The sequence below is a fragment of the Vipera berus genome (assembly GCF_964194415.1).
Source record: "Vipera berus genome assembly, chromosome: 7".
In the NCBI taxonomy this organism is placed as follows: Eukaryota; Metazoa; Chordata; class Lepidosauria; order Squamata; family Viperidae; genus Vipera; species Vipera berus.
Genome location: NC_138209.1, coordinates 31,362,844 through 31,388,083, shown reverse-complemented (window position 1 = coordinate 31,388,083; position 25,240 = coordinate 31,362,844). Strand labels below are relative to the sequence as shown.

The 25,240-nt window shown below is 38.3% G+C and overlaps 1 protein-coding gene across 2 annotated transcripts in view; it reads right to left on the bottom strand.

Annotated features, from left to right (window-relative positions):
- The window catches only part of TBC1D9 (TBC1 domain family member 9), a 55,181-nt gene that overhangs the window by 10,500 nt on the left and 19,441 nt on the right, over positions 1-25,240 (bottom strand). For both annotated transcript variants that reach the window (XM_081332600.1, XM_081332601.1), the window contains exons 3-12: positions 19,262-19,380; positions 17,563-17,791; positions 16,200-16,461; positions 12,750-12,957; positions 10,610-10,816; positions 7,121-7,291; positions 6,370-6,520; positions 5,433-5,647; positions 1,775-1,892; positions 852-1,137 (exon numbers count right to left, since the gene is read on the bottom strand). In XM_081332600.1, coding sequence (XP_081188726.1) covers positions 852-1,137; positions 1,775-1,892; positions 5,433-5,647; positions 6,370-6,520; positions 7,121-7,291; positions 10,610-10,816; positions 12,750-12,957; positions 16,200-16,461; positions 17,563-17,791; positions 19,262-19,380 — 1,966 coding nt within the window. The remainder of the gene's footprint in view (positions 1-851; positions 1,138-1,774; positions 1,893-5,432; positions 5,648-6,369; positions 6,521-7,120; positions 7,292-10,609; positions 10,817-12,749; positions 12,958-16,199; positions 16,462-17,562; positions 17,792-19,261; positions 19,381-25,240) is intronic.

Here is a 25,240-nt window from a genome sequence, read left to right as displayed (position 1 = left end):
CACTTTGTAAAGAGATAGAGAAAGGGCCTTTGTCATATCTAATCACAATGTTCCCTGCTAACAAAAAGGACAGTACCAATTAGTTTGAAGTGATTTGGGCCAGGCTGACAACAATGGCCCAATTTTATTCTAAGTATGTCTGATCTGCACTAGGGATTTCCCTGCAAGCTAAATATTGTTGCCAACATTCTATCATTTTGGAAATATATGCAGTGTATTGAAACATACTCATGGTTCAAGAAGCAAAATATCAACAAATGTTTTATTTTTAGACAGTCACATGAAAAGTCACAACAGTTCTGAAGCTTAGTCTTTAGAACGCACATTTAAATAGTTTTCTGGTTTAAACCATTCCAGAGTGATCCAAAGATAGTTGAAACTTGAAACAAGTGTTATGGGCCTATGTGTGATTAAATCTACTAAATGCAACAGAAGCAGCAATTGTTTAAAGATAAAAAACATATTCATTTGAAGGAGATATTTGAGTTCTGCTCTGCATATATGAAATCCCAAGAAAACCTCTAGCAAAAGACTGGGCAAGACTTCTTTTTGGACCAGGAATGACAATGCTACACTAAAGGAATTACTTAACTCTGTAGAAAACTGCCTCTTATAATTAAATCAAATTACAAAGAATAAAAGAAAATAAACACTGAAGTAAAGTGGCTAGCAGAGACTAATTAGTAAGAAAGGACACTAAAAGCTCAAAGCCTCCACTTAACAGCTAAGCTTTCCTTGTGTTATATGAAAAGCTTCTGGCAATGCAAAATTTCTAATTTAAAGGTGTGTGGAGGGGTGACTTGCTCTGCATGTAATTGAATGGAAGGAAAATCTGCAATTCGAGTACTTACCTTCCCAACACAGTCATAGCTTCACCATCATCTTTACAGTTCAACAACTTCTCTACATTTGCGTCTAGCACAGCTAGTGCTAACTGGAATATCACCTTTATACCCTCATAGAAGAAACAATCTACCACCACAACAGCACTTTCAAAAGGCATTACACTGAGGAAGAGTGTGAGGAACCATGAAAGAGAGATGGTTGAGATGACTCCCAAATCCTGCATGCAGTCATAGAGTTGTGGGATATAATCTCGAGCTAATTCTTCAAACACACCTTGATCCACCAGAGCACCTGCAAGGCATAATCAGCATTTGATATGTGAAACTGGAATCAACACAATATGTATTCATGCCCATCTACTAAAATGAAGTACTGTAGAAGCATTTTCCATGTTGAATTGCACTGAGGTAGTCCACGTAGGTGTTTTTAATTTCGTCTGCCTCAGTCAACATGACCAATGGGAAGAATTGTGGAAACTACAGCCCAAATCATCTTGGGACATAAGGTTGTCTACTTATTAACTATTTTCTCATTCAGAAGAGAGACCTTTTTAAAAATATGCATACTTGCTGTCTGATTCACATAAATGTAAATAAAAATACTGTTATTATTAATAATAGCCTACTTAAATAATTGTTTTCCAATTTAAGTAACCAGGCAATCAACACAATTTTAGCAATATCTGCAGTTTATAAAAAACATGGATTTCTTTTACACGCTAGGAACAAAATACATATACTTTATATTTAGCTGTGAGATGAAATAAGAAAGCATAAAAATATAACTTAGATAACTACCTACTTAATTAGCTCTAGTATCATGCCATATAATGGATTCAAACATCCAAATTTGCAACTCAAATTTAACTTTTTGATAGTTTTAAATAATTTCCCAATTATTAGCCTTTTACAAAGTCCTATTAACATACCAACAACTCTTGTGTTGTAGTAATCCGGCAGCATGCGCTCACATAAAGCCACCAGCAACCAAAATGCTTCCTCTTCCTTTGCATACAATAGCAAGACGGATGTAACAATATTCATAGCCTAGAAAATATTTAAGACACAGTTATCTAATTTGACACATTTTTTGTAACAGATTCTGTCAAGCAGTAGATGTATAATGAGCAAGTTGGTATGATTTAAGACTTCAAAAATATTTCCCATGAGACTTAAAACCAAAGAGTCTCCAACACTCATTCTCACAGGAAAATCACTGGAGGGATTAACTATAGTTTTAAAAGGCTAGAGGGGAATGATAAAACATGAATAGGAAAAATATTGCATTGATTGCACTGATATTACCTAGTGTTGTGAGCATGGACTCCACAGATTTTATTTTCTTAGTGCCAGTTGTAAAGAACTAAATTATTCCAATGTTACTCTCTCTAACACGACAATTTTCAAGTATTGAGGGCCATTCATCAAAACAGGCAGTGGAGAAATGGGATGATAGTATCAGCAGGCTGAAGGGAACCAGACTAAAAATAAAATAATAATAAAATAAAATAATAAAATAAAATAATAAAATAAAATAAATAAAATAAATAAAATAAAATAAAATAATAAATAAAATAAAATAAAATAAAATAAAATAATATAAAATAGATGATAGCTCCCAGAAACTGCCTCATGGAGACAAAGTGCATTCAGTAGTAACAGAATGTTAGGTATCGGTCAGAAAAGAAAATCAAAAAGGAGAGCAGATAATAAACATCACAAGACCCTTCTAGGAAAACACAGCTGACTGGAATCCTGAACAAGAGCTTCCTCCACTGGACAGGAAGATGCAAGCGATGTGCAGTGTTGGGATCCAAAGCAGGGAAAAGCACTTTCAATTCAGTGTGATCACCCCTTCCTAACTGCTCTTTAAAGAAGCTGAACATTTTGGGGGGCTCACACAATGCCCATATAGGTCCAAGAAAATATATCTTAGACTTAAGATGGTCTTAACATTTTAAAATGCTTTATGACAGAAATATTTCAGATCTGCTTTTATGAATAAGGTGACCCACTGGTTGCTCCCCACAATATTCCTATAGATGTAATTTCTGTTTTAAAAAGTCTATTACCTGGATCACAAGATCACCAAGACTTTTTTTATTACATAACTGATAGATACTGTCTAATAGTTCAGGGGACTGAAACATGCAGCCCTCTAAGTCATTTTCTGTAGCCTAAAATCATAGTTTGTGAGAGGTAAAGACCTGCCCAACATGACCAGGGACACCAGATTAAGCCACAGAAAATTATCCAAGAAGTTGAATAGCCTGGCTATGGCAGCTTACCAGTTCATCATTGCCCAACCCAGCAGGTGTCATAGCAACAGCTGGGCCTGGTTGACTGAAACATGGCCTTGGTGCACAAGACATCTCACAATAAACAGGGGCACTGCCTTGGAACTCTTGTTTGCCCTTTCACTCTGTAGTGGGTGCTAGACTCTTCAGGCAAAGGCAATAAGGAACTAAGGCTTGCTCAGGGATGTCTGACTGGAAGGTTGGGGTTCTCTTGAGGAACAGAAATAGGTGCATGAGCTCCTGGTGGAGTTTGGCCACCTCCTATGTGATCCTCTTTGCTGGGCAAGTAATAGGATAGACAGCCAAAATCAAGCAGAGACTCTTTGCTGGGCAAAGAAAGGAAAGAGGAAAGACCAGTCAGGCAAGGAGGAAAGAAAAGAAGAAAAAGACTTGAGGAAAATCTCTCTACTTAGCAACAATAGAAAAGAAAAAGAAAAAGAGACTTTGGACAGCTACAAGTGGGGAAGATTGTCTAGATTATATTATCCTACTTAAAGGTAAAGGTAAAGGTTCCCCCGCACATGCGTGCTAGTCGTTTCCAACTCTAGGGGCCGGTGCTCATCTCCGTTTCAAAGCCGAAGAGCCAGCGCTTGTCCGAGGACGTCTCCATGGTCATGTGGCCGGCATGACTAGATGCTAAAGGCGCACAGAACGCTGTTACCTTCCCACCGTAGTGGTCCCTATTTTTCTACTTGCATTTTTACGTGCTTTCGGACTGCTAGGTTGGCAGAAGCTGGGACGAGTAACAGACGCTCACTCTGTTACGCGGCACTCGGGATTCGACCTGCCAAACTGCCGACCTTCTGATTGACAAGCTCAGCGTCCTAACCCACTGAGCCACCGCGTCCCTTTTATTATCCTACTTATGACCTTGAAAAAAATAGTCAGAACAATAGTATTCTGGTTAATGAAAAATGCTACAGTTTCAGGGGCCAAAGTGATATGGCCTCTTTGCAGCTTTCACAGATTGATTTGTTTGTAAAACTAATGCATTTGCTACAGCTAGGTTTAATGGACCACCATGAGAGCAAGATGGTGTAATGAAAGCTTTAGGCTTTAGATGAGAATTGTGGAAACTCAGGTTCTAATTCACTCTCAGACCAGAAAACTTACTTCGGGCCAGTTATTCTTACCACAAATCACAATACTACTTGGCAGATTGGGAAAAAAAATAGAAGACAGAATTGCAACTGAACAACTCTTCAGCTTGGGGAATAATGGGGTATTGATCAAAGAAAACTACATCTTTTAAATTTCCTACAGAATTTTATATCCATCTATTAAAAAGCTTTAGTGTTATAGCCCTCAAATTGAAGTACTAATCAAGCTAATGCAATACTTCTGAAGCTTTGTGTTTGAGACACTGGATCTAGATAAAGTCTCCAGGGAGACTAAGTATAAATTTTCTGTAACCTCTTCCAGCAAACCTCAATGCAGCCCTTTTCATTGGAGAATTAAATCATTGTTAAAAACACTTTAATATCATGTATTTTGTTCTCTACAGGCCTCCTTGAAAACTTGCAAAGTAACATACTACAAAATAGATGTATTATGCAGAGAAACAATAAAGCAATATGCAAAACATGAATGCACTTTTTTCCTTTCATTAGTTTTCTCTAAGCTCCATAGCACAGTCTGTTTTGAATACAAAGTATTTTGTATGCTATATACCAGACATGTCAAACACAAGGCCCGGGGGCCGGATCCGGCCCGTGGTTTCATGTGGCCCGCGAAGCCATCCTGGAAACAGTGAGGGAACGGCCCCCACTGCCTTGGCCCTGGCCCAGAGACCCTCCTCCTGCCAGAGACCCTTAGATCTGTCCCACTCCTGCCCAGGCCCCCATAGGCACCCTTGATGCGAATGATGTAGAGCTGGCCATGCCCACCCAGTAGGCCATACGCACTCTAGCCACGCCCACCCAGTAGGCCACGCCCACCCTGGCCATACCCACCCGGTCCCCTGAGGGCAAGCACAATGCTGATGCGGCCCTCAATGAAATTGAGTTTGACACCCCTGCTATATACTGTATACCTATAGAAAGATTTGTTGCGTTCGTGAAGCCCATCCTCCTGAATTGAAGTCTATTATCAGTGCTACATTTCTTAGCAAAGCTGCAGATGTATGGATTATGAATTTGTACTTAAATTAGCTAGCATGCATCAGTGTTATATAGAAAACTGGGAAATTCTGGGAGTTCAAGTCCACCCATCTTAAAGTTGCCAAGGTTGAGAAGCACTGAACAAAACAATAAAAGCATTTGGATGAGTGAAAGAATCTATTTTATGATACCTGGCAGTATCCTATGTTTGGATTTCTAAATGCATATGCAGTTAGGACTCGCCGCAGAGCAGCAATACCCATCTCATTCTGGAATGCTGGATGCTCTGGAAGAGAGCGATGCAAATCCCGTTCAATCTCTTCTGTTGCAAGATTATATTTCCCCATAGATTTCTCCACCAAGTCTTCATAATAGCCAGCATGGGTAACCATTTCATTTATTGCTCCTAGAAATGCAAATAAGTACACTGAAATACATACATACATACATACATACATACATACATACATACATACATAAATTCTGAGTACATCTAAAGTGTCGTTTTGGATCCCAACTCTATAAAAATATGTTTTAATAAAAAACCTTACATTTTAATTAACTATTGCCAGATATTTGATTTGCCAGCGAATTGGCTAATCTGTTTCTTTTCCTGATAGTTTGTTGGGTGACAATATTTATTCTAAATGAGTCAAAATACCACACAAACACACAGCCACACTAATGTGGGAGTGCATATTGTGCACCCACATGTGCATATATGAATTCATTTAAAGATGATAGTAGAGCTCTACTTCAACAGCCAATGTAAATACATATTAAGACATGTGCCTTTCTCTTGTTAGTCTACAAAGTTTATCCAGAGCCTTAAATTACAGTACTCATTCCATAATCTGGGCAGGGGGATTTTAACACTGTAAAGTAATTATTTATTTAGATTCTGTATCTGTATTTATGGCAATTCTAAACAAATCTACCACCAAATTAGTTCTGATGAAATCAGAGAAATGTCCTGGTGAATAAAAATGCTTGGCAATGCAACTATAACTTCCCATTTGCTTGCAGCCAACATTTGGATCTCCACTTTGTACATAATGAATCTCCCAGGAGCAAATAAACCAACTGCTGATAAAGACTTCTAGAGGTATATTACCTACTGATACCTACCTGACAAGAGTAACCACAGTTCCCCTCTCATGTTTTCAGGAATACCTTTTAATGCAAGGTCTCTTGTTTTCTCTGTACGATACATACAGATACCTTGACCATATTCAGCAAAATGCATTTTCCAAGCTTCTTCTTTCAAAAATTCTTTTGCCTTAAAAGTAATAGATATGACAGCATAAAATACACAGGGAAACCCTGTTGTGTAATAGAATCCATTAATCTTGTGGCCAATTATGATGAAATAACTGAATGGTATGTCTCACTAGTCTTACAATGAAGCTTTTGTCATGTGTTAATTTCAAAAGCATATTTTTTTGATGTTCAAACAAAACATTTTTGATGCCACATGATTAATTAGCTCTGTGGAAGTTGAGGATACAGATGATGAAAATAATCTCTGGAACAATTACTTGTGATAATCTTTTTCAACCAAAAATGCTTTCACTATCACTGTACGATGTCATTCTTGCCATAATGTACATAAATAAATCAGAGAACAATGAAAGTCTTTATCAATGATATAATGCATCTTATTTTTTCATTTGTAATAAGTTCTGTCTTAATTCTTCAAAGTATTAAACCGGGAGAAGTTTAAATTAATTAAGATGTTAAATATTTTTCAAAACTGATTTCATCCACCATCCTAATCAAGAAACTGGTGGGGATACAATTTACATTCACATATTTTAAAATGAACAAAGCCAGCATTTTTGCTATACAACTAGGAGCAAAAAATATTAATTCAACTTACTAATTTAGGGTTGAATTCCTCGGGAGAACGCCGACGATACATAGTCATTAGTGCCTGTGTTACAGTTGGGACACTATTTCCATTCAAGTTGAAGTGCTGGTCTCCGTCCACCTCAGAGTTCAGGCTTCTCTGAGGGCTTGATGAAAGGATACTACTTGCCCTTGAATAAACCTAAAGGGAATCACACAGCATCACTTTTAACCTATGCTTGGTAAAAGATTCCAAATTAAAGCATCCCTGACAAACAGCTAATATATGTCTGAATGCAGGAAAACAATTTAAATCTGCATTCCTGTAACTTATATCCATGATTCCATTTCTTGCATTCTGGCATGACAGAGAATAGATCTTGAGCTTTTCTCCGTGAAAGCCTTTCAGATATCCTTTATTGCTCTGTTCTTCTCAAGGATATAAACATTACCACTTCTTCAGTTTCTTCATGTAATTAGAAACTGGGGAGGGGGGCTGGTTATGGGGAACCCACGTACTTTAAGACTTGTGGACTTCAGCTCCCACGTACTTCATAGAGAGCTCATCAATGGACAGAATGGAAAAAATGACAACCAATGTCAAAACAGTGCTAAGATACTAGTGCCCATTCCTCCTTCTTCCCACTTTTAGTGCTGAGCCTGAGTAATTCAAGCAATTGAGGATGAAAAGAAACTGGAGCAGAAAAAGTGCACTTTTGCCAAATGTTTTTGAAGCCCAAAAGAAGGAAGGCTGCCCCCCTCTAGCCTTTAATCCAAATTAGAGATCTGCACAGTAATTGCTTATAAATATGGATCCATATAAGATCACTGAGAATCAGATAAACTGCAGAGGATTTCTGGCATTAAAACAAAACTTGAAGAAACACACATTCCCCCTTTAAGCAAAATGTTTAAACCTCTCATAAAATATTTTTTGATCATTTTCTAATATACAGTATATCTATACCATAATAACTCTACTGTAAGTTGTTCTTAAAAATTATATATCCAGAAATATTCTCCAAATAACAAATTATAAGAGCACTGAAGTTATGGTAATCTTGTAAAGTCTTTTGTAAGCAGAACAGCTTTTTTTTCTCCTTTCTGAGTGCCATCATTTTTATGAAACATACTGTAATTGATACAGAGCAGAGGCCCTCAACCTTTTGGGCACCAGGGACCGGTTCCGTGGAGAGGTTTTTCCACGGACTGTAGGGGGCGTAGTTTCATGTGCTGCCTGCATCTCATGGATGGGGCTTTGCTTGTTTGTGCGGCCTGGTTTCTGGCATGTCGCAGACTGGTGCCAGTCCACCAATAGGGGGTTAGGGGGCCCCTGATATAGAGGACTGGCCCAACAAATTCTCACAAACGTATTGTTTCTTAGCTTGCCAGGGAAAGTAATGCCATACTTTCTTGTAATTGTTTTTTCTTTGGCATTCTGTAGTATTTAAATGACTTATCCACTTATGATCCTGAAAACAATTGGGGTAGGAAAATTATGGGAGCAACCAAATTGATCTGAAAAACTGTCAAGAAGACAAAGAAGCTAGAAGAATGCTCAAGAAAAAACATTATTTTTCCGTCTTACAGTTTCCGACAACTTATGTTAATGATAAGCAAATAAATGAACGCTCCAGTTCAGTTGGAATTTTCAAAAAAGGTTATTGTAGTTAATGACAGGCACTTATTGTTTCTTCTATTTGTAGTTAAACTGCAGGAGATGCTAAAATAGTAGTTGTGTGTGTGTGGGGGAAAGACCTATAAATCAAAAGATTCAGACACGTTTCAGGTGGAAGGTACCACTATATTGCATTGTGGATACCATAAAAATAAAGTAAATATTACAAATGAAACAACTAAACAAAATTTAAAAATAACTATAATTTGATGAAAGCTGGAAATGTTGCAAGTTTCCCATCTCATAACAATTAGATATTTTTAAATTATTTTGGAAGTCAATGGATACCATTTTGTGATGTTGCAGTTGGTATGTGCCACTAATTGCTATAAATGACTCACTACTTATAAAACTATCTAGAAGTGAAATCTGGTACATGTTTCTTTGAATTCAGTGCTGAATTGTTTTAACCAAATAAGTTAGTTCATAGTTCTCCAACAAAGTATGTGAATTACAAATATCAGAGACAATTGGAATAACAGGAATCGTGGTTCAGCTTAGACCACCAAACTGAAAACACTATTAGTGTGACATTTCCATGACAAGCGTAAACATCTTAAGACTAACAGAATTAAACATTTTCTTCTTACATATTGTAAGAACTCTGCTTTAAGTGCCCTTATGCTCTGGTCATTTTCCATTTCAAAATAGACTTTCATAAGCTTCTAATCTGCCTCCATGCTTTGTGAACTGTATTTAACTTACTTCATCACAAGGTAGGCAGATTCTTATGGTTCTATTGAAACAACAGAAACAGACGGCTATTGATGGGTTCCAGATTGGGAGATTATTTACAATTTTCAGTTATTGCTAAATCAGCTATACTCAGAAAGAACCAAACATCTGCAAATAAATCATTCAGGTAATTAAGAAAAACAAAGATTTAAAATGGTTAAAGATCTAATTCTGCGTTTTGAATTCATTTTTAATGCACACAAAATAGCTTTTAGAAGTATTATAATATTATACATGTTTGATCAATATACTTCCTTTGAATTTTGCTGCCTTGCATTTTATTTGCCATCTGGTAAATATTCAAAAATAAAAGGTTGGCATTTTGTGGTCTCAGAAAAGATGGTAGATTGTGAATTTCAATATTTTTCTTTAGATTTAATCTTAAAACAGTCTTTTTAAGCAGAAGAAATACATATTATGGAACAATGGTTCTAAGGCTGAGATTAAATCTGCTCTCTACTACAGGGGTCTGCAACCTTGACAACTTCAAGACTTGTGGACTTCAGCTCCCAGAATTCCTCAGCCAGCTGGCTGAGGAATTCTGGGAGCTGAAGTCCACAAGTCTTAAAGTTGTCAAAGCTGCAGACTCCCTGCTCTACTACATTGGATTGAATATGCAGACTGGTTGAAAATCTTTGAAGCAAAATCAAATATTAGTATTTTTTTATTACATGTCTTCGCAAACCCAACCTAACCTATAAAAAATGGTAAATCATGGTTTGTAGGGCAAGTACACAGAGCTAATTAGATGTAGTGGTTAAAGACACCAGGCTAGAAACTCATGGAGATCATGAGTTCTATTCCTGCCTTTGTCACAAAACATCCAGTTGAATGACTCTCTGCCACTCTCCCTCTTTCAACCCTACCAATAAGAAGAAGGCACTGACAAAACACCTCCAAATTTTTTTTTCCAAGAAAACAGTCGGGACTTGCAGTCACTAGAAACAGAAAGGAAAACAGGCAATCTCCAGAAAACAAGATCAACCCGAAGGCCTAGAACAAAACAAAACAAATGGAAAAGTGCAAATCAAGATTTAGTGTAATTATCTTGCCTGGGATAACAATTATATAATCAAGTTAAACTCAAAGTGACCTTTATCTACTCACCTCATCATCTGAACTGTTGTAACTTCCAGAAATCTCTCTTTCAGAGTAAATTTTGGAAGTAGTTTTCTGAAGGAAATCAGAGATTCTCTGCACTAGGAAGTCTCTGTCTTTCAAGTTGGCAAAGAGGAACGTCATTCGGTTCTTAGTGCTGATAGATAATGGACTAGGTAAGACACTTGAGCTATCTGCCTTTTCAACAATTGTCACCTAATAGGACACATGGAAATAGGAGGACCAAAATAAAGAAAGTCTAAATGAAAGGACACCCTGGAAGATGTAGTTCTCTGTCAATTGAATATTTAATTTGGTCACACATCAACATAACTGCAGTTTTTCAATACTGAAAAAATGATAAAGTTCTTATGAGTGATCCAGGATTATAGAAGCTATAATTCTAAAAACTCGGAGGGCATTATAAATTTTTAGTGAACTTGTTTTACTATTGCATAAGGAAAGATTACATAATCCAAATATGTAATATTTCATCGTCTTCCTGTCAGATTTACTAGACACAGTTATGACTCTGCAGTAATAAGAGATCCATCTGTTCATTAACAATGAACAGATAACATTTTAATGAAATAGCATGAGAGGCAATATAACCTACAGCAGTAGCTTACTGCAAAATAGTTGTTTTGATAACATGAACATAGAAAACTGTCTCAGTCTATGTCAAACATTTTTCCTTATTTCAGAATCGAAATATAGACTCTGGGACTTTCTACAAATACTCCAGTTCTGAATAATTACCCCATGCTAAGTGTGTTAAGTTTTCTCTTTTATAATTAAGCATGCATATGTATGCACATTTATTTCATTGAAATAATTGAATTGAATTAAAGTGCATTGAAAATCTTCTAAAACAGAAGAAAATGTCTTCAAGTTATTTAACTTTAAATTTCTTTTAGAGGTTTTATCATAAAAAGTACATTAGGCACTTGAGGGCAACATTTTCAATTTACTTTTTAAAAAATTTAAAGATCAATTCTCCAGTATTAAAGCTGAGTTTTAATGTTTTATTAACTGAAAAAGATTTCTTTATAAATTGAATTACACTTTAAAAACCTCAAACTGCATATTAGGTACTTAAAGGCTCCTTTTTATTTAATACAGGGGTGTCAAACTTGCAATGTCACATGACGTGTCATGACACATTGTGACTTTTTTTCCATTGCCGGCAATGGGGTGGATGTGGTTTTGCCATGACACATCTAGCCCATGGGCCAGCAGTTTGACACCTCTGATTTAATACTATACAACTACTCATGAGTTAGAAATATATTCCAGTTAACAGGAATGTAATAATTCTCGACATGATTTTTTTCATAGTTTATAATGTTCTTTGTTTAGGTGTCAGATGGTATGCCAGTCATGGCCTTTTCTATTCTATTCTTTCTATTTTATATTGTTGTTTTTAGATGTACTTTAAATGTATAAGTAATAGTTAATTCCTGATAAATGTGAATTATTGATAAAACAGTATGTCTAAAATATAGAGACCTTCTGTTATAAAATCTGTAAATGATTCCATAAACATGAATTCAGTATTCAATTTTTTCTTGAAAAAGAGAGACAGCTATTTAAAGAAATATGACACACTTGCCAATGGTAAATTGTAATTTCTTGATCACAGAGAAAATTTGTGACAATTGGGTGATGCCACAGGTGGTGCAATAAGTGGGGTAACAATACATGGATTGCTGACTGAACAGTGAGCAGCCATGTGTACAAGTAGTCCTCAACCTATAACCATAATGGACGCTGCCCATTATGGTTACAAGTGGTGACAACCGTTAAGTGAGGCAGCCTTGCTTAATGACACACACACATACTGGTCTCTGATGGCACCGTTAAACAAACATGTGAGACATTAATTGAGCATGGGGTACCTCATGGATGGGATAGGCCCTGAGAGGTCCGCCATAAGACAGGCAGACAAGCAGCAAAAAGCTTTGCAAAGCCAAAAACAGACCAACAGGGGAGGGCCTAGCACCACACTCCAGTGCCAGAGAGGCTTCCAAACAAGCCTTCAGGCATCGCTGATGAAGCTATGCTTGTGGGCTGGGCCCCTGCCCTGAACAGATATCTTCAATGTTCATAGTAATCCCAATATAATAAAACCAGCATGTTTTATACTGACCTCCCAAAGTGGGATGATGAGACTGCACAGATTTTCTTCCTTGCTAGTGAAACAAATGTAATTTGTAGACACAAACATCTGACCTAAAATGTGCATTTTATTAAATGGGGTCCACAGAGTACAATCGGTATGTCCATCTAGTTTTTCATCCTTTGGAAGCCGAAACAAAGCGCGGTATCTTTCACTTTTTGCCCTGGCATCAAGATCCCTGAAAAACAGTATTTCAGATTTCAGTGGCAATATTCCAATTACATGCACACGTCTCATTTAGTTCTTGCTTTTGCATTAAAAATAAGCAACGAAGTATATTCTTTATAGAACTATTTTTTATAGCAGTCTTTACATATAAATGGCAACATTTATATTAACAGGGCTTAAAACAAATTTGTAAAATTGCTTCAACATGTTTATCAGACTTTTTGTAGTAGTGTTAATGGCGATAGTAGTATACTTTTTTTTTACACCTTACTGCAAGGGTGGAGCTGGGGTGGGCGCGGCCTCCATATGATGCAAACAGCCCGCGGGCCAGCAGTTTGACACCCCTGCCATACTGTGTCTTAAAATCTGTGAATTAAAAACAGTCCTATCAAAAAGCTAGAAGTGCAACCAGAAACAAGAAGGAACTGAGATCATGATGTAGACAGTAGAATCTTATCTGCTTTGTTATATTAGTTGATGTAATATTTCTACAGTGCATGGAGTTTTATGGAATAGTTTAAAGGAACAAACCTACAGGTAAAAAGTATAATGAGCTGCAATCAAAATGCCTTATCTTTTAAATTTCATAGATCAAACAGAGTAAGCAAAGGACACTAGAGCAATAAGAATATAATGGCAGAAAAGGCTATTTCAACAGCAGTATCAAATGAAAGATGGAAATTTGTATTTTTGCCATGAGCTAATGGTCAAGCTAATGGTAAGGGACGCGGTGGCTCAGTGGATTAGGACGCTGAGCTTGTCGATCAGATGGTCGGCAGTTTGGCGGGTCGAATCCCGAGCGCCGCGTAACAGAGTGAGCGCCTGTTACTCGTCCCAGCTTCTGCCAACCTAGCAGTTCGAAAGCACGTAAAAATGCAAGTAGAAAAATAGGGACCACCACGGTGGGAAGGTAACAGCGTTCCGTGCGCCTTTGGCGTCTAGTCATGCCGGCCACATGACCACGGAGACGTCCTCGGACAAGCGCTGGCTCTGCGGCTTTGAAACGGAGATGAGCACCGGCCCCTAGAGTCGGAAACGACTAGCACGCATGTGCGGGGGAACCTTTACCTTTTTAATGGTCAAGCAGAAAGACTCTCAGCCAGAAGTTGTTGTTTTTGGCATAAATTATGCTATTTTTGACTCCTTGTGACCATAGATAAATAGATATAGATAGAGGTAGTTGCAGTTACAAGCTGCTGAACAAGGGGTGCTTATGATGGATACTCATAGTTGCAGACATTGCAGTCTCCTCACAATCATGTAATTGCTATTTGTGATCACGTATGGGTTGAGAAAGAATGAAGCCTTTAAATCAGGGGTCAGCACAACCTATTGCTTGCGGGCCAGATATGGCCCGCCACTCAAAATCATCTGGTTGTGATCCCAAAAATTTATTTACTCAACCAAGCAAGAGAGAGAAAATACATTCTACTACCTCAGGGACCCATTTTAATGATGGCTTCACCAGCCACCTTGCTGTGTACAGAACCACGATTCCCCCAGAAATGGTGGCAGCAGCACCATCATCTCCTCTGACCAGAAGGTTGCTGACTCTTGCTATAGATGACCATGGAATACTTAAGACAGAGAAGCTTTAGTGGCTGCTAAAAGAAGACGATTGGTTTCAAACCAGACAAAAGCTAGCTAGTATTAATATAACAGATTGGGCAAGATTTACACTGCTTAAGACTCATTAGTTTGTGAATGGACTAAAGTCCACGAAGCATTTAAGGGCATAATCTGGGAGGGAGAGAGCTGAAGTTGTAAAGGACCGACATGGATTTAATCTTCTAACTGCAGAGGATCCATGGTGGGGTTAAAGACATTGGTAAAAAAAAAGACCAAAGGTTTTTCTGACTCAAAGAATCATCAGCCAGATCAAGATCAGCTGTCATTTCATCTGACTGAATGCAAAAGCAAAAAAAAAGACAAATATTAATCCCTTTCTTAATTCTAAAATATGGAAGAGTAGATGGATAGGTAGCATAACTCACACAGCAACCACTTGTTCACTGACTGTTCTATGTTTACGATAGTGCTTAATGAGGGGACTTAGGATTGTTCCTTGTAGTTGTGACTATCGCAATGTCACATGATTCTGATTCAGATGCTTGGCAAGTGGCTTGCAATTACAATGGCTTGCAGCATTCTACAGTTATATACAGATAGTCCTCAACTTGCAACAGTTCATTTAATGACTATTCAGTTACAACGGCATTGAAAAAAGTGACTTATGGTCATTTTTCACACTTATGACCATTGCAGCATCCCAATGGTCATGTGATCAAAATTCAGACTCTTGGCAACTGACTCATATTTATGATGGTAGCAGTATCCCAGGGTCACATTATCACCTTTTGTGACCTTCTGAAAAGCAAAGTCAATGCGGAAGCCAGATTCACTTAATGACAGTGTTACTAACTTAACAACTGCAATGACTCACTTAATAACGGTGACAAGAAAGGTCATAAAATGGGGCAAAATTCACTTAAGCATCTCACTAAACAACAGAAATTTTGGGCTCAATTGTGCTCGTAAGTCGAGGATTACCCGTATTCACCATTTGCAACCATAACTGCCAGTTTCCAACAAATCAATTGGGAAGCCAGCAGGAGGTTGCAAATGGCAATCACATGACCACCGAACACTGCAATGCAAGGGATTCCCCTAATGATGACAACTGGAAATGCTGCAACTGTTGCTGTAAATCAGCACAGTTATGTGACATCATGCTTTATGACTGCCTCAGCAATGGAGTTGCCCCTTTCAATTACCGATGTTAAGCAACAACTATGTTATGTTAAACATATATTATAATTGTATGCTTATACCCATTTAAAATTGGTTAGAGCAGAAAGTTACGAGCTGAGAGAAAAGTGATCTCATACTTTTGAAACAAAGTATTATCTGAAGGAGGAAGACACTGCTCAGAATGGAAGAGTAGGCAATGTGATGGCTTTAAATCATTCTTGTGAACCTTGAGGCTGAAAAAAATGTGTTTTATGCTGTGTTTTATTGGCAGTTTGAATAAAAAGGGGAGAAATGGAATGCTGCTGTACGCTGATTTTTTTCAATCAAATCCTTCAATTTCATAGATGTTCCCCCATTAAACACTCCCTCCAACCACACACACAGATGTAAAATAAGAGAAACGCATGTAAAAAAAATCTATCAGGGCTGAAGCATAATGCTAAGTCAGCATGCAACTTGCTTAGTTTGGGCTGCAAAATAGCAACTAATTCCAAATCCTACCGTTTTAGGGCAGATACTTTTTTAGGAGACTTCTTTTTAAGTCTGGGGAGTGATTTGTCTTGCTCAAAGCTTTCATTGTCCAAAAGTTGCCTCATAGCTATATTAGCAAGTTGTTCCATTAGTTTAAATGTTTCACTGATGTTGAGAAATACAGAAAAGAAATGCTGACTGGATCTTGTGCTAACTTTGATCACATCAGGTAACAGCAGAGTTGCATTCTTCTCAAGCTGGGTGATATCTACCCATCGGATGACAAGTTTAGCTATTAAAGAAAAATATAGCTTCAGAAGAAACAACAACATTAAATAGTTTCAAATTCAAAAATCAGATGATAAAATCTAAAAGTTTTATAATTATAAACCACTCACATTTATAAAACTAAATACTGATTTATGTTGCAGCCCTTTGAAAATTTGTTCAAATGTTAAGTCTCAGTGCCTTCAACTGGTTGAGTCTCTAGTACTAGGCTAGGGGTAGGCAACCTTGGCTCTTTTATGACTCGTGGACTTCAACTCCCAGAATTTCTGAGCCAGCCATGCTGACTCAGGAATTCTGGGAGTTGAAGTCCACGAGTCATAAAAGAGCCAAGGTTGCCTACCCCTGAATCTTCTAGGCAGTTATCGTCTGAAAGGATTTGGCTGCTAGTTGTAGGATCTTCGGATATATTTATATATTTACTATACTATCTGACTGGCAAGTATAGACAGATTGTTTTACAGATAAAAACCTATCCCTACAGACATCTGAAAGCGAATTAAATCATTTTCTAACTGTACACTAAAGCTTAACAAAAAAGCAAGCAAGATACAAACATTAAATTACTGAAGTACTTATTAGCCCGTGTATCAAAAATTTTAAATAAGGATACACCATTCCAAAACTAGCTAAATCAATCCATGTACTAAAAATACAGGTACTTATCATGGTGACAGAATATCAGTGACCAATACTAGTCAAACAAGTTACAATTATTCATTCCACAATTCAAAGCTATAACCCTCTTAGAAAATGTTAATATGAGTAAAAAAGGGTTCATACATGCATGCCCATGAATTCTCAGCAGTTATTTGGAGCAAAAGCTAAAATTCTTTGGAAATAAAACATTTTATATACACTGTATGCTGCTGCTTCTATACAATATACTGTATATGGTAATATTAAGATTTGAAGAATATATTCAGTGAAATAGCACTGTGTAGTTTCTTCAGTTTATTACACCACCTTTCCTGTTGCTCATTATTCTAATACTTATTTTCTCACCTCTAATTCCTGCACATGAGAATAAGAACATTAAATCATACATACTGTACATTTGTAATAAATGAACCTGTTAATAATTCAATAAGAAGCCATTCATTCCTACCTTCTCGTCCCATGAGAAAAGAATAGAAACACAGATGGTTAATGCTGAGATACATCCAACCCTGACGTGGGACTTTCCCTTTCCAATAACTGCAGGAATAGTAATTCACAAGTTTCTCCTCCTCTGGCATCCCAAACAATTTATGGAACTTCACTGTGGCTTCCTTAAATTTGGCCGTGTCATCATCTTCCCGAATACCGTTGATTTTGTTGTATTCTGCGATGATACCCTGAAGTAGATCATACAGGACCACTTGGAATTCTCAGAGCAACTATACCCTTTGCGTTTCACTTCTAGCATTTAAATTATGATCCCTATATTTTACACATACTGATCCATTAATTTAGAAATAAAAGATTTAAGACAAATTTTAAATAATTATAATTTTCCCTTTTAGTACACTTTCCAAATATAAGCAGCCCATTCACATGGAAAACCACTGCCCAATTTCATTTTATGTTTCAGGAAACAAATGTTTAATAAACAAACAAATGCCACAGCTTCACAAGATCGCCTATGAAAATACAGTAGCTTGATCTCATAAGATTTAACAACGTTGCAAGACGCTTGCTACAGTCACTATTAAAAAGATCCTGGAGGTAAGCTAACGGTATCTATGGCATGTGAGTGACATCCAGCTCTAGAGCCGCACATTATTAATCCTTCACATAATAACCTTTTGGTTGAGAAGGTACAAATCCAGAAGTCACTCATAATTTGTTAGTCTCTGCTAAACCAGTAGTAGAATAGAACAGAGCTGGAAGGGACCTTGGAGGTCGTCTAGTCCAGCCCCCTGCTCAAGCAGGAGAACCTATACCATCTGAGACAACTGAGTGTCTAGCCTCTTCTTAAAAATCTCCAGTGATTGAGTGCCCACAATTTCTGGAGGCAAGCTGTTCCACTGGTTACTTATCCTCACGGTCAGGAAGTTTCTCCTTAATTCTAGGTTGCTTCTGTCTTTGATCAGTTTCCAACCATTGTTTCTTGTCCTGCCCTCTGGGGCTTTGGTGAATAACATGTCCCCCTCTTCTTTGTGGTAGCCCCTCAAATACTGGAATACTGCTATCATGTCTCTGCTATTTCTTCTTTTCTTTAGACTAGCCAAACCCAAATCCTGCAGCCGTTCTTCATATGTTTTAGTCTCTAGACATTTGATCATCTTAGTTACTCTTCTCTGATTTTTTTCCAAACTCTCAACATCTTTTTTGCCATATGGTGACCAAAATTGGCTACAGTATTTCAGGTGTGGTCTTACTAGGGGGTTTTATAAAGCGGTACTAATACCTCGAGTGATCTTGATTCTATGCCTTTGTTTATACAACCCAGGATTGCATTGGCTTTTCTTGACTGGATTCATTCTCCTACATAAAAGCTGCCAAATTGCATGGCAAATCTGCTTTTGAAAAATGATAGTCAAACTATATAAAGTATGTGTGGATGAGCAAACGAGACAGTATTACTCCACCAACATTTTAGAAATTCTGTTGTCATGTGTTTAAAATACCAGTTTGAACCTCTTCCTATGAATACCATTTAATACTGGCATTGTTGATTACTCTGGTTGTGCAAACAATATTACACTGTTATTGGAATCATATTTTTAAAAATGCACACACACAAGAAAATCAGATACAAAATACAATTATATACTAGCTTTTCCTAGTCACATATATATTGAACAGATTAAAAAATACAATACCTGTATTTTTCCCCTGACAAAAGTGTTTATATCATTCTCATTTTCAAAGATAGAAAGAGTTTGTAGTAAATTCTGTTCAAGCCATTCCCAATGCTCAGTTATATCTTTTCTTGAGCAACCTAAGGTAGGAACAGAAGGTATTTGTAAAATTATTCCATTAGGAAGAACACGTGCACAAAAAGATTTAGTACAGGTATTCTTAGTGATTATCAAGCAGTTATGAAGGATGCCTTCTGATATACAGTAGCTCTTGCCTGGAAAGGTCATCTTTCTTCTCATTTCACTAAGGGTTCACTTCTCATTTTAAACAAGCCAGAATTTGATACTAAAAAAACCAAGGATCCATGCTTTGGTTGATAATTTCATAGCTATTCAGAATACAAACTTTGTTTTGCTAATTAAAATTTTAACCAAGCCACAATTTTTAAGTGTGGTCATCCTGAAGAACTGAGAATTACTTGATACTGGAAATTAAAGCTTGGGATGTTCTTGCTGTGGGCTGACCTTTTTATAGTATTAGCTTGTAGTTGCTTCTCTGATCTGTAGAATACAGGACTTGTTTGTTACAGTTCTTTGGCAGCATCATTTCTCCACCTTGTCCCAAACAGAGTTCATGTTCTTTCAACCTCAGTCATGAGAAATAACTGGCAAACACTTAACGTAATATTTTCATAATATAAACAGAAAGAAGTGAATAAGAGAGTATCTTATAGTCCCCTATTCTTTTTCTGACCTACTGGGATAGGAAATGGAGTCAGACATGGGGATTTAGAAAGATCTGGTTTTATCCCTTACAAATTATTAAGTAATATTCTTACCAAACTTCAGGTAATATCAAAAACATATTATTCTCAATAGGATTTAAAAGTTTGTCTTAACTTTCTTGGAGGTATTATTTAGATAGACTGCGTATACAAACTGGCTGATGGAAGGCAGGGCAACAGTATGATAGGTTACAAGGCAGCCTGTAGATAAGAGATCTTAGTTTGTCCAGAACAACATGAGCATATCAGCAGTACAACTGGGCTTTAACTAGATTTGTGATATACAAGCCAACAGGAACCAACACTGACTGATACCCGCCTTAACTTTTCCAAGGAATGCTATATGTGACATGGCTCAGGCAGGCACCTCCATAATTCACTGAACAAGGAGGAAGAGCAACATCAAAAACAGACTTGCAAGATTCTATTATTATTGGCAATCTTAATAAAATCAGTTTTAGCTTTTTATCATCAGCTATCAACCATAGTGATGACTAAGGCATATGAAAATTGTTACTTGGAATGTAAATTGTAAAGAGTATGAATTTACAAATGAGATTAATAATTGAAAAATGGGTTAATGGTGTGTAAGTGAAACTAGTATTAAAGGAAATGATGCCACAGGTATGAATGAAGTTAATCAGCTCAGTGGATGTTGTAGGGATCCGAAGGATTCATTTTTATCACTCCTACATGAAACACCTGGAGATGTCATCCAGTATCATCAACTTGTGAATGATATCCAGCTGTATAATATCCACCCTAGGCAGGAATGGAGATGGCATAGAAATTGTGAGCCATGTCTGAAGGCTGTAGAGGCCTGCATGGGACTGAAGTTGAATCATAAGAAGACAGAGTTGCTGTTTCTCAAGAAACAACTGGCTCTGTTTCCATTTACATCCTAAATGGAATAGCTTTTTCACTAAAGAAGGAGGTTTGTCACTTTTGAGTCCTCATGACTTAACAAATTGCTGAATTCACAGTTTCGGTCTTCCTGGATCACTGTGGTGGTTGTTAGTTGTGAAGTCGTGTCCGACCCGTCGCAACCCCATGGACAACGTTCCTCCAGGCCTTCCTGTCCTCTACCATCTTCTGGAGTCCATTTAAGCTCACGCCTACTGCTTCAGTGACTCCATCCAGCCACCTCATTCTCTGTCGTCCCCTTCTTCTATTGCCCTCAATCTTTCCCAGCATTAGGCTCTTCTCCAGTGAGTCCTTCCTTCTCATTAGGTGGCCAAAGTATTTGAGTTTCAACTTCAGGATCTGGCTGTCAAGCCCCGCCGGCCTCCCGTCCGCCCGGGCCTCGACAATGCCCGCGCCGCCGCAGCCGGAGCCCCGCCGAGCAGCCGGCCGGTCCCCAGCTGATCGGCGCGCCCGAGCAGCAACCTCCTCGAGCCCTGGAGGGCGTGGCCCCGTATCCTGCCGAGGCAAGCCGCCGCAGCCCCGCCGAGCAGCTGGCCGGTCCCCAGCTGATCGGCGCGCCCGAGCAGCCGCCTCCTCGAGCCCTGGAGGGCGTGGCTTCGTATCCTGCCGAGGCAAGCCGCCGCAGCCCCGCCGAGCAGCTGGCCGGTCCCCAGCTGATCGGCGCGCCCGGGCAGCGCCTTCCCCGAGCCCCGGACGCTTTTTCGGAGGGCGTGGCTTCGCCCGGGCATCGCGGAGCACGCTGCCGCAATCCCGCCGAGCAGCTGGCCGGCGCTCAGCTGTTTGGCGCGTCCGATCCCGAACAGCCGCCGGGCGCGCGCTCGCCTCGTCACCGGGGACGGCGCCGGGCACCCACCAGTCCGGCGCTAACGTTTGATACTCGGCGGCTGGACCCTGGACTGCGGATGGCGCCCGGGCGGCAACGGGCTGCACCCAGCGAACAGGCGGACACGCCCCAGCAAACTGTGGAGGGGTGTGTGGCTGTGCCTGTTTTGCCACCCTCTGTTACTGGACTTGGGGGGAGCTTAACGTCTGCAATGCCAGCACGGACTGGGGCGCGCGAGGGAGCGGAAGGACAGAACTCACCTGGGAGGGGGCTTGACAGGCTGCAGCAGTGCACACGGTGGGTGGTGGCTATGCACGGTGATGGGTGGGGTCTTTATGGGGAGGCGGGCGGATGCCGGTTTGCTTTGAAGGGGTGGGGTTAGGGTGTGGTAACATGATAAAAGAGCGTTGAGGCTAGGTGCCTCAACGCTGACTTTACCGCGGTTTGCTTTGGAGAAGAAATAAACCTTGTTACCCGTTCCTTTTGAAGTGCTTTTGTTTCCTGGCAAAGGACGTCGTGACACTGGCCTTCTAAAGAGCAGTCAGGGTTGATCTCCTCTAGGACTTATCAGAAGGTTGGTTAGTAAATAGACAAGAACTATAATGATGGAAGGAAAGCACACACATATAGCAATGGAATGCTCACTGTAAAGGTGTGTGATATCCCCATCTATACTTCAAGTATTTATTTATAAATGTAAAGGGTTTTCTTGTGGTGATGGCAGTGATTGCTAATTGGAGAAAGTATTGTTTATAAGGACAGAAAGATATGGAAGAGAGATAGAGACTGATGGTGGCATAAACTATAGATTCTGCTCACCATATTATAAAAAAGATATCAACACTCTGGAAAGAGTACAGAGAAGAGCAACAAAGATGATTAGAGGGCAGGAGACTAAAACATATGAAGAACAGTTGCAGGAATTGGCATGATAGCAGTGTTCCAATATTTGAGAGGCTGCCACAAAGAAGAGGGGAGGGGTCAAGCTATTCTCCAAAGCAGGAGAATGCAGGACAAGAAACAATGGAGGGAAACTAATCAAGGAGAGAACCAAACTAGAATTAGGGAGAAATTCCTGACAGTGAGAACAATTAACCAGTGGAACGGCTTGTCTTCAGAAGTTGTGGGTGCTCAATCACTTGAGGCATTTAAGAAGAGACTAGACAGCCACTTTTCTGGAATGGTGTAGGCCTGTAGGGTCACCTGCTTGAGCAGGGGGTTGGACTAGAAGACCACCATGGTCCCTTCCAACTCTGTTATTCTATTCTATTTTTCTTATTTCCTGGCTTCCATTTTTTGGCTTCCTATTGTTTACTCCTTTTCTCTATTCTTCCCAATGATGCTTACCCAGAAAGAGAACAGTGTGATGAGTTTGTGTTTTCATGGTTGAATTGTGCTCACAATCAATAACAGTATTTTCAAATGAATATGAATGCTACAAAACATGTTCTATAAATCATTGAAACGCCTGTTAAGAATTCTGTCAGAAAGGCACTGGTGAGTTCAATATGGAAATAAGCTATTTCCTAACCCCCCACAGAGCTTACAGAATGATATTGTTGCTGAAGAACTGCAAGCAAAAGCTTATATCTGATCCTGGTCTGCTGAAGAGAAATGACGTCATTCTGTCTCCCTTCCAAGGAGGCCTTGCATTTCTTGGAACGTGCATCACTCTGAAAAGCCTGCATAATTGAACCAGGGCAGCAAAACCTCTTATCTGCTAAGTGCACTGGACTATGCTTGAAATTAATGTATGAAAATATGCTGCTCAAAAAAATAAAGGGAACACAAGATGAGACATCCTACTATTAAATACAGTACATTGTGTTGTTTAAGTGTTCCCTTTATTTTTTGAGCAGTATATATAGTTAAATGCTGGGTGTTGTTCTGAAGTCTGAGTTAGTCTTTCTCTAATTTCTATATACTTGCACTCTCAAAGATAATTCTACCTTCAGACCTGCAATTTTTTTTAATGAGAAAGTCCTATAGTTTAGTAAGTCATAAATTCCTTGTCACAACATAAATTATCTAAGGAATATATATATATATATATATATATATATATATATATATATATATATATATATATATATATATATATATATATATATATATATATATATATATATATATATATATATATATATATATATATATATATATATATATATATATATATATATATATATATATATATATATATATATATATATATATATATATATATATAAATTGAAATTTAAATATGGAATCTTCTACTTATAACCTATAGCATATCAGCAATACCTAGGTAGGTGTGAATAGATTCACAGTAGCAATTAAACATTAAAAAAGAACTTACCAAAATCCTGAGTGGAAACACTCAAAAAATCCATATCCAGGCCATTGACATGAATCTGACATTTTAGAATTTCAGCTTCCAATACAGAAAACTAAGATTTACAGACAATGCTTCCCAAACCCATTCCCCACCTCCATTCAATGCTCAATATGCTTCTTTATCATATTCAATGTACAGCCCACCTTTATTCCAGCTCTGGCACTTTTCACTTTTCACAGAAGTCTTCTTTCATTTAGCCCCACAATAACACTTATTGAATTTCCACTGAAGCTGAACTTCAGTCTTCGTAATCCTAGTCTAGTACCTCACAAGTATGTCTATTTGCTGTCCAAGGACAAGGCAAGGCAAGCCAATCATACAGGACTTCTCACTCAGCAAAATAAGCATGAGAACTCCTGCTGATGTGGTATAAAGAATAAATATATATTTTGATTCAAGGAGTTTCAACTCTATAGAAAAAAAGGCCAGAATCCAGAATTATTAGGGCTCCACAGAGAACCCAGAGAAACCCTTCAACTATAGCAGCACCACAAACAGAAATGTAAGTCAGCATTTAATCTTAGCAACTACTTGCACAATTTAGTGGAAAACTGATTTTTTTAAAAAAAAAAGTAAACAGAAAGTGAAACATAATTTACATTTACTGTCTAAGTTGCCTAACTCTTATGGAAACCAAAGCATAACACATCTAGAAGGAACCACATCCAATCTCTTTTTAAAAATCTCCAGTGTTGGAGCACCCACAACTTGTGGAGGCAAGCCATTCCACTGCTTAATTGTTGTCACTGTCAGGAAATTTCTCCTTAGTTCTACGTTGGTTCTTGTCCTGCCTTCAGGTGTTTTGGAGAATGGATTGGCTCCTTTTCTTTGTGGTAGCTCCTTAGATATTGGAACACTGCTATATCATGTCCCCTCTAGTCTTTCGTAAACTAGACATACCCAATTCCTACAACTATTCTTACATATTTTAGCCTCCAGTTCCCTAATCATCTTTGTTGCTCTTCTCTGCACTCTTACTAGAGTCTCAATATTTTTTTATATCATGGCAACCAAAACTGGATGCAATAGTACCAAGGCATTATAGAGTGGTACTAACACTTCACATGTTCTTGACTCTGTCCCTTTCT